The sequence below is a fragment of the Sciurus vulgaris genome, assembly GCF_902686455.1.
Source record: "Sciurus vulgaris genome assembly, chromosome: 11".
NCBI lineage: Eukaryota > Metazoa > Chordata > Mammalia > Rodentia > Sciuridae > Sciurus > Sciurus vulgaris.
The window spans coordinates 57,689,982-57,703,598 of NC_136472.1; the positions used below are offsets into that span (position 1 = coordinate 57,689,982).

Consider the following 13,617-nt stretch of genomic DNA (forward strand, 5'->3'; position numbering starts at 1 on the left):
CATAAAATTCATCTGGAAGAATAAGAAACTCAGAATAGGTAAAGCAATCCTCAGTAGAAAGAGTGAAGCAGGGGGTATCGCAATACCAGATCTTCAACTCTATTACAGAGCAATAGTAACAAAAACGGCATGGTATTGGTACCAAAATAGACAGGTAGATCAATGGTACAGAATAAAGGACATGGACACAAACCCAAATAAATACAATTTTCTCATACTAGACAAAGGGGCCAAAAATATGCAATGGAGAAAAGATAGCCTCTTCAACAAATGGTGCTGGGAAAACTGGAAAACCATATGCAACAGAATGAAATTAAACCCCTATCTCTCACCCTGCACAAAACTCAACTCAAAATGGATCAAGGACCTTGGAATCAGACCAGAGACCCTGCATCTTATAGAAGAAAAAGCAGGTCCAAACCTTCAACTTGTTGGCTTAGGATCAGACTTCTTTAACAGGACTCCCATAGCACAAGAAATAAAAGCAAGAAACAACAACTGGAATAGATTCAAACTAAAAAGCTTTTTCTCAGCAAAGGAAACTATCAGTAATGTGAAGAGAGAGCCTACAGAGTGGGAGAATATCTTTGCCACTCATACTTCAGATAGAGTGCTAATTTCCAGAATCTATAAAGAACTCAAAAAACTCTATACCAAGAATACAAATAATCCAATCAACAAATGGGCTAAGGAAATGAACAGACACTTCACAGAAGAAGATGTACAAGCAATCAACAGATATCTGAAAAAATGTTCACCATCTCTAATAATAAGAGAAATGCAAATCAAAACTACCCTAAGATTTCATCTCACCCCAATTAGAATGGCGATTATCAAGAACACAAGCAACAATAGGTGTTGGCGAGGATGTGGGGAAAAAGGTACACTCATACATTGCTGGTGGGGTTGCAAATTAGTGCAGCCACTCTGGAAAGCAGTGTGGAGATTCCTCAGAAAGCTTGGAATGGAACCACCATTTGACCCAGCTATCCCACTCCTTGGCCTATACCTAAAGGACTTAAAATCAGCATACTACAGAGATACAGCCACATCAATGTTAGCTGCTCAATTCACCATAGCCAGATTGTGGAACCAATCTAGATGCCCTTCAGTTGATGAATGGATAAAGAAACTGTGGCATATATATATATACAATGGAATATTACTCCGTCATGAAGAATGATAAAATTATGGCATTTGCAGGCAAATGGATGAAATTAGAGAATATCATGCTAAGTGAGATAAGACAATCTCAAAAAGTAGGGGACGAATGATCTCGCTGATAAGCGGTTGAGGACATATAAGAGGGGGTAGGAGGGGTTAGCGTTAGGGTTAGGGTTAGGTTTAGGGTTAGGGATAAGGAGGGTGGTAAGAATGGAGGAAGGAAGGACTGTATAGAGGGAAAAAAGGGGTGGGAGAGGTGGGGGGCAAGGGAAAAAAATAACAGAATGAATCAAACAACATTGCCCTATGTAAATTTATGATTTTTAATTTAAAAAAATCATTAAATATTCTTCAAACCTAAAAAATATTACAAATCAAATGGACCAAAAAGACATCTATAGAATATTTCATTCAACAATAGCTGCATTATTCTTTTCAGTTGCTCATAGAACCCATTCCAAAATAGACCACATGTTAGGACACAAAGTAAGTCTTAGAGAATACAAAAAAAATTTGGTATGATCCCTTGCATCTTATCAGATCATAATGAAATGAAATTGGAAATCAGTGGCAAGAAAAAACATGGGAATTATATAAACACCTGGAGATTGAAAACAATGAATGGAGATTTGAACAATGAGAGAAATTATAGACAATATAAGTTAAGACACTAAACAATTCATAGAATCAAACAAGAAAAGAGAAACAACATACTAGAAACTCTGGGACAGTGTGAAGACAGTTCTAAGAGGAATGTTTATAGTTATGAGTACCTACATTAAAACAAAACAAAGAGCCCAACTTATCAACCTAATTGATGCACATGAAGGTCATGGAAAATAAAGAACAAACCATTTCAAAAATCGGTAAAAGAAACAATTAAAAGTCAAAATTAATGAAAGAGAATAAAAAACAACAGAAAAGTGAATGAGACAAAGAATTGGTTCTTTGAAAAGATAAACAAGACTGATAAACTAACCAAAAGAAAGAGATTATGCAAATTAATAAACTTAAGAGATGAAAGAGAATATCACCACTGCCACTTCTAAAATTCAGCTATTAAGGAAAAACCACAATCAACTACTTCTTTACATCCACCAGGATAGTTATATCAAAAAAGATAGTTAAAAGCAAGAAGTGACAAGGATGTAAAGAAATTTGAACTTTCATACATTGCTGGTGGGAATGTGAAGTGTGATCACTTTGAAAAAGTTTGGCAGCTCCTCAAAATGTTAACCTTAAACACTGTTAAACCTTATAACCCAGCAATTCCACAATGAGGTATATGCATAAAAGAAATAAAAACACTGCCATACAAAAACTCATACATAAATTTTCATAACACTATTATTCAAAATAGCCCCAAAGTGGAAAGAACCCAAATATCTCTTACCTATAAACTGGCTGGTAAGGGGTATAAAATAATGCTTAATATATGAAGTATTATATAAAAGCAACAGGAAAATACATATAGCAATTATAGACTTCATTTCTGAGACTGGTCTCATAGCTATATTTGGAACTTATATTTTAATTTCACTACCCATTCCATATTCCCTTTGTCCTCATCAAGCAACTATGTTGATTAGGATTGTCTGACTAGTGGTCTGTACTATTAGCAATCTTTATGGTACTATATTACTATAGTTTTCTATTATCTTTTCTACTGTAGTATCAAGACCAGAGAATCATGTGGGTTCCTGATACATGATTTTCCATGTGTAGTAGGAACCCTATTTCTTTATTAATGAGGGTAACACAAGATTATCAGAGCTCATACACAATTCTCTTTGTCTGCTGGTTCAAAAGCATGGAGAACACGAATTGGTCAGATGTCTATTTCATATTCCATTCAGTTAACCCTGTTTTCTAGGTCCCCTGTTGGAAGCATTTCCCCATTAAGAACTAAGTTTTCTATGCCAATTTTTTTTGCAAGCAAAAATTATATAAGTGAATTATTTGAGGAAACAGAGAAGTGTCTTCTATTTCCATTCCTTGGTACAGTTTTGTGCAGTCTGGGTATAGAAAGAGTACCATATATTGGTTGCTGGCTCAGAAAGCAAACCACATCTTATTGGATAGCACCCTAGCTCCACGAAATGTTTGCACCTTACAGATGCCCCATCTGAGTCTTTCCATTCCATCATTCTCTCAGTCCAGCTGTGGAGTGATAAGATTCATGGAAAAAAATCATTATTTTTGTGGGCATAAATCATTGCTATTGTGTTCATAAGGCCACTGACTGAGAACTGGAATGATGGGGAAAGAAACTGATACTTACCAAGAGAAGTTATCATTTTATCCAGCTGATATTGAGAACTTACTCTACAATGAATGGCTTTTGGTAATTATCAAGGCTCTCCAGAGAAACAGAACCAACAGGGTGTGCATGTATGTATTTAGAGAAAGACTGATTTTAAGAAACTGGTTAAAACAACTAAGGTGGCTGGCAAGCCCAAAATCTGCAGGATAGACCAGCAGGGTGGAAAACTAAGGAAAAGCTGGTTTTGCTGTTTATATCTGAAGTCTATCTCCATGCAGAATGCCCGTTTGCTCAGGGGAGGTCAGTCTATGTTCTAGTCACACCTTCAACTGACTGGATTGAGGACTACCCACATTATCTGTTTTATCTGAAAGTCTGCCAACTTAAAAGTTAATCTCATCCAAAAAATACCCTCAAGGAAATATCCATATTATATCTGTATTAATGTTTGACCAAACTGCTAGGCATCACTGCCCAGCCAAGTTGAAACAAAATTAGTCACCATATGGGAAAGAAATATCCACCATTCTGTACCTACTCTAGGAGATCTAGACAGAAATCTCTTGTTTGGGAGTTCCTGTTACCAATTTTCTAATCTTTTTAAGTCCCTTAACACTCAAGGTTTAAATTTTTTAATGTCATTATACACCAGAAGTTACACAATTCATCATATGTACCAAAGGTTACTTAATGAAAAATTTAAAAGACCAGAGGTAATAAATTGAGACAGTTTGATTTATTATTCCTAATCTAATAGTTAAAAAAAAAAGTTGAAGTAAAAAGTACCTGTTTCATTTCTTGTTTCATGATCATTGTGGATCTGCTGTAAGCCAGGAATTGGCCTTGTTGTCAGATACCAAACTGCATGTAGGACATCCGTGGCATGTATACGATTGTGATCTAAAGCCACCAAAATATTTTATAAAAATGATCATTCTGTTAGGCTTAACATAAGACACTTAAAAAGGATAAGAATTTTCTAGTCATATTGCATTCTTATAATTTCTCACAATTTTATTTTGTTTTATCTATGTTTAAAGTTATCTTGATGTCTTCAAAGTTACCTTTTAAAAAATTTCACATGTACTATGAAAACACAGTAAAGGGGTCAAAGAAAAGGCAAGGTAAGTTATAACAAAAAGGTGCTGGAAATTTTTCTTAAAGTATCTATTTTCTGGCTTTTAAAAATACTATGTTGCATCTAGATTATAGAAACAAAGTATTAAAAATGGTTTCTGTACACAGAACAGTTACAAATTCTGGATACTTATGCTTTTGAAAAAGAAGTTAAGAATTACCTCTTTCTCAGGTTTGCTATTAGGATAAAATGCTGAATGGCATGTGAAAGCATCCAGAACAGTGTCTGACACATACTATATAATAATGAAACACTGGTTTACTCAACTCCTCTATGTGAAAAAGCAATGTAACATAGGGCACAGGGCTTAGAATTCAGATGGACCTAGAACAGAAACCCAGCACCACTCTCTAGTTTTAAGATCCTTTGGAGTTTTCACTTCTCACCTGTAATACAACCTTTCCAACAAAGATTAAATAAAATAACCTACGTGAATCCAATGATTATATAGTCACAGCAGATAACCAATAAAAATTTAACACTTCAACAAATATTTTATAAATATCTATAATATAACACTAACAGGTGACAGAACAGTAAGTGTCCAGGCTAGAGCCATGGCATGGCACCAATCCTCTAGAAGCCTTATTATTAATAATTACCACCTTTTAATGACCATTTACAATGTGCCTTGAATTCTACTATGTCCTTTTCATTGCTTATCTTATTTTATCACTCCCAATGGGGAAGGCACACCTATTGTTCTAATTTGTAAATTTGTAAACAGACATTTTGAAAAGTTAGGTTCAGAGACAGTTTTCTCAGCGTATCCTAATTGGAGCTAAGAGTGAAGACTTTTTACCATCTCTTTCTTCCCCTTCAGCTTTCCTTAAGTACCTTCAAGTATCCCTATCTCAATTATAAACTTTGACTTTTTAAATGCATACTTTATATGGTATATATCCATCTTAAAGTTTTAAATATCATTGAGTTATGACAATTTAATAAAAATTCACTCTGAATAAAACTAATTTCCTAATTAATGTGTCCATATGGAGAGAAACTAAAATGTTTCAACACATCTTTTCCTAATATGAAATGCAAATTATATTTAAAAATAAAAATTAAAAATAATTTTCATAGATCAGAACAGTTAAAAATATAAAGTCTATGGATAAATTTTCAACATTGTAAAATGAAGGAATTTTCTAAAATTCTTAATATTAGGAAACATTTAAAATAAGATACTCATACAAATAATTATGAACACAGAAAGATGCATATTACAAGAAAAAAGCAGATTTTAAAAGACATCAATGTTATAATTCACTTTATAAAAACTAAATTTATATAACAAAAAAAACTTAGAAAATATATACCAAAATCTTAATAGTTGTCAGTTAAATTTAGGTGGGATACAGATTTTTCTTTTTAAATATCTATTTTAAAATCTTCCAAAAATGTATTTATGGGTCCATCTGAAGATAAAGATAATAAAGTTTCAAACCAGTTTTATTTAAACTTAAACAGTAAAATATAATACTTACAAGGAATGTCTCGATAGCCATTTTCTAATGCACGAAAATAGTTCATGAATTGTTGAGTGGGAATTTTAAATATTTCCAATAAACCAGTGTCTTGAAATAAGGAATACATAACCTAAATGTCAATTAAAATAAATTTCACTTTAAGTATCAGAATTTCTATTTGTAGATCAGTATGTTTTGTGATTTGCATTTAGGGATATTACCAATGAATGTCTTTAATTTATTAAAAATGTCCAAAAAATAAGAAAGGAAGACATTTCCCTCAAGTTCATGAAAACCTAAGAAAGTTTACTATGCATATCATAACCCAAGTTTTAAATTTTCCATTCTTCTCTATGCTCTTTATGTTCCTAATTTAATGAAAAACATTGTGAATTCTATTCTAGTCCTAAATACTTAAGAAAAAGTCAGAAATAGTCATATTTATCTCATATTTATCTTTTGTTCCTAAAGAATTCAGTGAAATGAACTTACATGTCCTCCACAGAATTTGTCCTCATGTTTTTGTATTTCAGAAGTAAGATATTAAAGGAATTCATGAGAATTATACTGTGGGAAGGTAAATCTGATGCTATCATGTGGACCCATCAGGTAGAAACTTGAGTCTGGGTAGTAAAATGCAAGTATTTTTCCAAGGTTCTAGCATGAAATGAAACAAATGAAACATCTGGCCTTGGGTAAAGTACAGGGAAAGCAGGTAGGAAAAAAATGAAGCTTATGTTCAGTAGTTAGAACTACATAAATCACTTTTCATGTCCTTTTCAGAAACCTCCAGAGTTAAGAAAAAGTAAATCTTAATTACTTCTTCAGTATAAATTAAATTCCATCTATGTAGTGAAATAAACTGTTTTTCATGTATATATAGATAGATTATATATGTAACATATATAACTGCTACATATTATAACGTATAAAACTATAAAATATACATTTGGATTTTCTCAAAAAAATAATTTAATGAGCAAAGTCACTGTTGAACTAGTACCTACACCAATAATATGCTTATTTAGATTTTGCTTTTTAAACATTTGAGAAAAAACTAAAAATGTTGAGATTTGAAAACAAACCTAAGGAAAAAATAACAGAATGAATCAAACACCATTACCCAATGTAAATGTATGATTCACAAATGGCGTGCCTCTACTTCATGTACAGAGAAACAAGATGTATCCCATTTGTTTACAAAAATAATTTTAAAAAAAGAAAACAAACCTGACTCAGAATTCTTCCTGATTTCTCCCCCATCTTTTCTACAAGCTCAAAAATTTGAAAATTCCAGTTGCTCATCTTTTCTATTAATGAATCATAATCTTCTACTAAAATCAGGTCCAGCGATGTTTCCTCTTCAATCTGTACATACAGAGGTAAAAAAATAATAAAACTTTACCTTTTATAAATATTGTTAAATCCACATTTAATGAGAACACTTATAACTGAACATTAAAAATAGTAATATCTGTTACAATGGTTATCTCAAATGTATTTTTATCTCAATTTCTCATCTTCTTGGAGAATGCAACCATAAACATATCTTCTGGACATCAGAAGGCTGATTCATTTATACATTACTTTTGTAAATAAAAATGTCATATTTCTGAATCACTACACAAATATAAAATTCACTACTTTCATTTTAGAAGTTACAAATATTAAAGGGGAAGAAAAAAAGTCTTCTCATTGTACTGGCATTTATTACTAGAATAAGTTTCCCAAATAAATGAATGCAATTATTTCTTAAAAACTTAAATTTTTAACTTAAAAAAATTACTATTATTATAAATACATTATTTTCATTGTTTTTAATGACTGCACATATTGTATACTCTAAAATATACAATGAAGAAATATAATAAAATATCTACATTAAAACGAAATAAAATGTGTTCATTTAAAAATGAATACAGTTTACTGCTCTATGATGATAGGTTTGGAACTAAATATTATTTATAATTCAAACATTATTTCAGTTATACTGACTTCTCAGTAAGAAATTTAAAACACTATTACATTAAAAATTTTGTTCTTGGTAAAAATAATGAAGCCAGTACTAACTACTATTATATTTCACCTTAACATAATCATATTGAAATTTTATCTTTTACATTTGGTTGCTGTGCCTCTTCTGTTAGATGGTTATCACCTTCCAAAAATAATTTTCTCTTCTCCATTTCCTCTTCTTGTTGAGCTTCCAGAAGGCTGAATGATTGTTTTGAGAAAATGGTATCTTCTTCACCTTTCAAAAAATATATATAGTAATAAATAGAAATAAAAATTTCACTAGCTGGGCAGGTTGGTGCATGCCTGTAATACCAGCAACTTGGGATTCTGAAGCAGGAGGGACCTCAAAATCAAACCCAGCCCCAGCAACTTAGTGAGGCTCTAAGCAACTCAGACCCTGAGACCCTGGGCTGGAGATGTGGCTCAGTGATTAAGAGCCCCTGGGTTAAATCCCTTGTAGCAAAAACAACAACAACAACAACAACAACAACAACAAAAAACCCTAAATGTATAGCTTTATAAGAAAAATAGTTATTGGTTAAAAATATTCAGATAAAGTGAACCATAATGGCATTCAGTCTAAATCATTTAATCACATTATTAAGTTGTCTTGCTGGATTGCTTCCAAAGTGTTTCCACTAATGACCAGTTAGGAAGCTGCTGACTCTCCCCCAAGCTGTCCTGCAACACCAGTCTGTTCAGCAGGGTTGAACTGGACAGATATTTGACCTTCCTATGGTGGCAGTGTAGTGAGCAACTCTATTATGTTTTGTGAACCAAGCTTAGAGGAACCCAACCTACACATGGAGATCACAGTGTAAAGTGCAAACCCTGGTGCCAAGAGCAAAGATCTGACCAGATATGCAAAACTGCTGAGATATGTGCAGCAGCCAACCAGACACCCGCATGAAACTGCCCTTTTCATCTATATAAGTTTTGCTTCTAGTGTCCTCAGCAAGCAGTCCAGGGACTCTAACTCATACACTGTCCCCTTGTGCTTGAGCATGAACCCCAGTAAAGCCTGAGATACTATCATTTGCCTCTTCAATTCTAACACTGAAAGATGGGAGCTGGTAACACCATAATGAACTGGTAACATTAAAAAGAGTTGTATTTTTGCTTTTTCATGATTTTTATACCAAACTGAGTGAAAGAACCCCACAATGATTGGTAGCATTGGACACACCTTATATCTACTCATGGAAGAAAGAGGAGAAAAGAAGTTACTCTTTATAAAAGTCAAAAGTAATCTCTATCAATAGGAACTTTCTTACTAATTTCATGTAAATCATTCTCAACATCTCTGGGTTTTAGATATAAAAACTCCAAAGTTCATAACTACAATATCATGAATTGTGAGTTATTTCTCTGCCCATGTAGTTAATAATATTTTTCTTATAAGTCACATTGAAAAGGGAAGTCATATTGGTGGTCAAATGATATTCATTCACAAGTTAAAAAATGATCCCATTCATCCTATTTATAATGCCCTAAAGAGGAAACTCCCAAAAGCCACCAATACTTAAATAAATTGTGGAATATTCATGCAATTGAATACTTCAGCACAAGAATGACCTACAACTCTATAAATATGGCTGGTTCTTAAAAGTATAATGTTCAGAGAAGGAAGACAGGAAAAAGGTATGTATTTTGTGATTCTCTTTATGAAGAGTTCAAAAACATAAAAACTGATACATGTGAATATCAAAAGTCAGGAAGATCATTATCTTTAGGAGATAGTTTTATCAAGCTACAAACTCATAATTTGTGTTTTTCAATATGTAGGGCTTAAGATTTTTATTTGTCTTTATTCTTTTAAGTAAAAAATAAGTTCATAAAACCATTCACTGAAGTAGAATTTCAGAAGAACTAGGTTCAAATACTTATTTTTGTACTTAATGTCTTCTCTGTAAAATGTGAGTTAATAATGCCTATCTTATCAGATGTTATACATAAAAGGTGGTCAATAAATAAATGTTAGTCAAATCTGAACCTAACATGCTAAATATACAATTAAAAAGTCATTAACTGATGACCAGAAAGTGTTATGGTTTAGAAACTATGATTTTTTCAAGTGAAAAACATTCATTTTTAAAAAAATTTTATTGGTGCATTACAATTATACACATTAGTGGGATTCACTGTTACATATTCAGACACACACATGATATAAATTGGCAATATAGATATGGAAAATGACAAACCCCCAAAATAGTGAGACTTAGGAAATGAGAAAGAAAGCCATACACTGAGAGCAGTACTCCTTTCCCCATATATTCCTTCTCAATGACAAAACAAACCCTGGGGAGGTGGTGTCCATCAAACCTAGAAAGGCAGTCTCTGGGAAGAGATAAAGCATTGATCCTTCCCTAAGCAAGTCCTTTTCCAGATACCAACCACTGGCTCCAGGCCCTCCATTAGGTCCAGTAAGATAAATCTCAAGAGACTAATCACTGACCCCAGACTCCCTCCCATTTTATCAGTAAAACAGACCCCAAATTCCTGAGTGCCTGAACTGACATGCTCATTAATTAAGTCACCTCTCAATATAACCTACATAAGTCCAGTCCCCTCCTTTGTTCAGCGACTCATTTTCCACCAAGAAAGTGGGTCCACTGGCATCACCAAGTTCCTATATGAAACTCTGTTCCTGAATAAACAGCTGAGATGATCTGTGAGGTTTGCATCCAGCCTGGTCTTTTTGTGCTAACACCTAGTACCTACCCTTTCCCTCAAAATCTTTATTTTAAGAAATGAAATTTAGAATACAGTAGAATATATTGGGTGTCTTCCAAAAGCTCATGTGTGAGACAATGCAAGAAAGTTTAGCGGCAAAATGATTGGGTTATGAGAGCCTTAACCTAATCAGTGCATTAAATACATTGAAAGGGATTAACTGAGTGGTAACTATAGGCAGGTAGGGTATGATGGAAGAGGTAGGTCATTGGAGGCATGCCTTTGAGTTTGTATTCTTGTCCCTGGTGAGTGGTGTCTCTCTCTGCTTCCTGCTGTCCATTTCCAGAGCTGCTTTCTTCCACCACACTCTTTCACCATCACTTTCTACCTTACCTCAAGCCCAGAGCAACAGAGCCAGCTATCTATGGACTGTGACCTCTGAAACCATGAGTACCAATAAACTTTTCCTCCTCTAAAATTCTTCCTGTCAGGTCTTTTGGACATAGCAACCAAAAAAAAAAAAAAAAAAAAAAAAAAAAACCTAACTAAACCACCCACCTTATCTACAAACTCACTTTCCACAGTAGTAAATGAAAAATTCCAGTAATAAATAATTTTAAATTGTGTGCCCACCTGAAAAGTGATGATATCTGGCACCATCCTGCACAGCACGTGAATCATACCTTTGTATACATGCTACCTTCCTGTCACTTAGTATCCATCTCAGTTATCAGAATGATCATAATGGTATTATAGTACTTATGTTCAGGTAACTCTTATTTTACTTAATAATAGCCCCAAAGCAGGAGAGTGCTGAAGGTGACAATTAAATAAATTGTTATAACTGTTTCATTTTCATTAGTTATTGTTAATCCCTTACTCTGCCTAATTTATAAGATAAAGCTTACCACAGGAATGCATGTATAGGGGAAAAAAGTGCATTTAGAATTTGGTATGATTTTCCATGTCAGGCATCCATTAATGATCTTGCAACATAGTCCATACAAATGGGGGACAACTGAATTCAAGTATTCTTGGTAAGTTAAGGCAGTAACTATAATGATATTCTGAAATAGCAATTAATGCAAAAATTGTTGGCATTTGAGGTATATATTATTTTTAATATCTTAACTCCCAACTATATCTCACAAATACTAATTTAAAAAGTTGAGATATAGAAATTTCTTTTCCAAAGATATTTATATCATTTTCTCTTATTCCACACACTTTTCTGAAATGTAATCTCATCACTCTTCTATCAAGAGAATATTTATTTAACAACCCCCTGGAATCTCAACAAACCTAATGGCTACTATGATTAAAAGTTATGTGGTTTTAATCCTTAGTTTTAAATCTATGATTTATTCTGAATTACTTTCTGTGCATGCAGTGAGATAATGGTCCAACTTTTTTTTTTTTTTTTTTCCACAAGTGCCTATCCCACTGTCTTGGCACCATTTGTTGAAAACACTTATCTTTTCCTTTTGAATTATCTTGGGGTTCTTTGTCAAAAATTAATTCACCAGATGCAAGAATTTTCTTTTCCACTAAAGTACAAGCTCATCCTTCTTGCCAATCCTGTATCTTAATTAGTGACTTTACAATAAGTTTTCAAAGCACATAATACAAGTCCTCCAACTTTGTTCTTTTTCAAATTTGTTCTGGCTATTGTAGGACATCTGAATTAACTACATAAATGTTTATGCCAACTTGTCAATTTGTACCTCCAAAAAAAGCCTGTTGGTGAAGGAAATGGAGATCTACAACAACCGCAGGGAAAAAGGGAACTCAGAAATCTGACGCCACGATTTCCCTTATCTGCCAAAATCCCCCTGCCCATCCAAAGTAAGCCCACCAAAATTGGGCTTACCTGACCAACTCCTCCCATGACTTGGTCCTGCTAAACCCTATAAAACTCAGACCCTGTTTTAGTCCATTGCCATTTTCCTTCTTGAAAATGTGCCCCTTTGCTGCTTAATAAAGCATCGCTGATCTGTTGAGGTCTGTTTCCCTTTCTTTTTCTTTTGATATTCACTTTCATTTGCTTTCAGGTGGAACTTGATAGATTATACTCAATTACTGATCTATTTAGGAGAAGTGTTGTGCTGTTGGGTTAATAACAGTCTTTCAGTCTATTACTATACAATAGCTTTCAACTTATCTAGATTTTCTTTAATTTTTCTCAGCAATGTTATAATTTTCAGTATATAAGTATTTCTCTTATTAAATTTATTCTATTTTATTCTTTTTTTTTTTTTTTTTTTTTTTTTGCGCGGTACTGGAGATTGAACTCAGGGCCTTGTGCTTGCAAGGCAAGCACTCTACCAGCTGAGCTATCTCCCCAGTCTTATTTTATTCTTTTTGATACTATTATGAAAGGAAATATTTTGTTAGTTTCAATTCACAATGATTTATTTCTAGTTTAGCTCATTAAGAATAATGTTAGTTGTGAATACACCCTTCATTAGGTTTGGGAACTTCCTGGCTATTAACAGTTTGATTTATCTCAGAAAAAGTATTGAATTTTGTTTAATGCTTTTTCTGTACATATTGAGATTATTCCTACAGATTTTTCCATTTATGCTATTACTATGGTGTATTAAAATGATTGATTTCTAGATGTCCAGCCATCCTTACATTCCTAGGGTAGTACTTGGTCATAATGTGATCTTTCATATGGCGGAATTCAGTTGGCTACTATTTTGTTAAGATTTCTTTTGTCCAAGGTCAGTGCCATCACTGGTTGATTGCAGTCGTGGAGCGAGCTGGGGGTGAGCCAAGCCACCTACATCGTGGAGGTAAGGGGCTGGCAGATAACCCGCCCAGCCAGCAGGCCCAGGACAGACTTCATAACTGAGCGACACCGACTGACCCCTGCACCTAGGTCCGTG

The 13,617-nt window shown here is 33.5% G+C and overlaps 2 protein-coding genes across 4 annotated transcripts in view; one reads left to right on the plus strand and one right to left on the minus strand.

Annotated features, from left to right (window-relative positions):
• The window catches only part of CYP2R1 (cytochrome P450 family 2 subfamily R member 1), an 84,935-nt gene that overhangs the window by 60,868 nt on the left and 10,450 nt on the right, over positions 1-13,617 (plus strand). The window contains exon 6 of one of the 3 annotated variants that reach the window (XM_079104243.1): positions 13,453-13,524. The exons of the other annotated variants lie outside the window; for them this stretch is intronic. Within the exon in view, the coding sequence (XP_078960369.1) occupies positions 13,453-13,501 (49 nt within the window). The 3' untranslated portion in view covers positions 13,502-13,524. The remainder of the gene's footprint in view (positions 1-13,452; positions 13,525-13,617) is intronic. 3 annotated transcript variants of the gene reach the window in all.
• PDE3B (phosphodiesterase 3B) overlaps positions 1-13,617 on the minus strand; it is a 190,712-nt gene that overhangs the window by 34,284 nt on the left and 142,811 nt on the right. Inside the window, 4 exon segments of the mRNA XM_079104237.1 lie at positions 4,214-4,327; positions 6,053-6,164; positions 7,265-7,402; positions 8,155-8,285. Coding sequence (XP_078960363.1) covers positions 4,214-4,327; positions 6,053-6,164; positions 7,265-7,402; positions 8,155-8,285 — 495 coding nt within the window.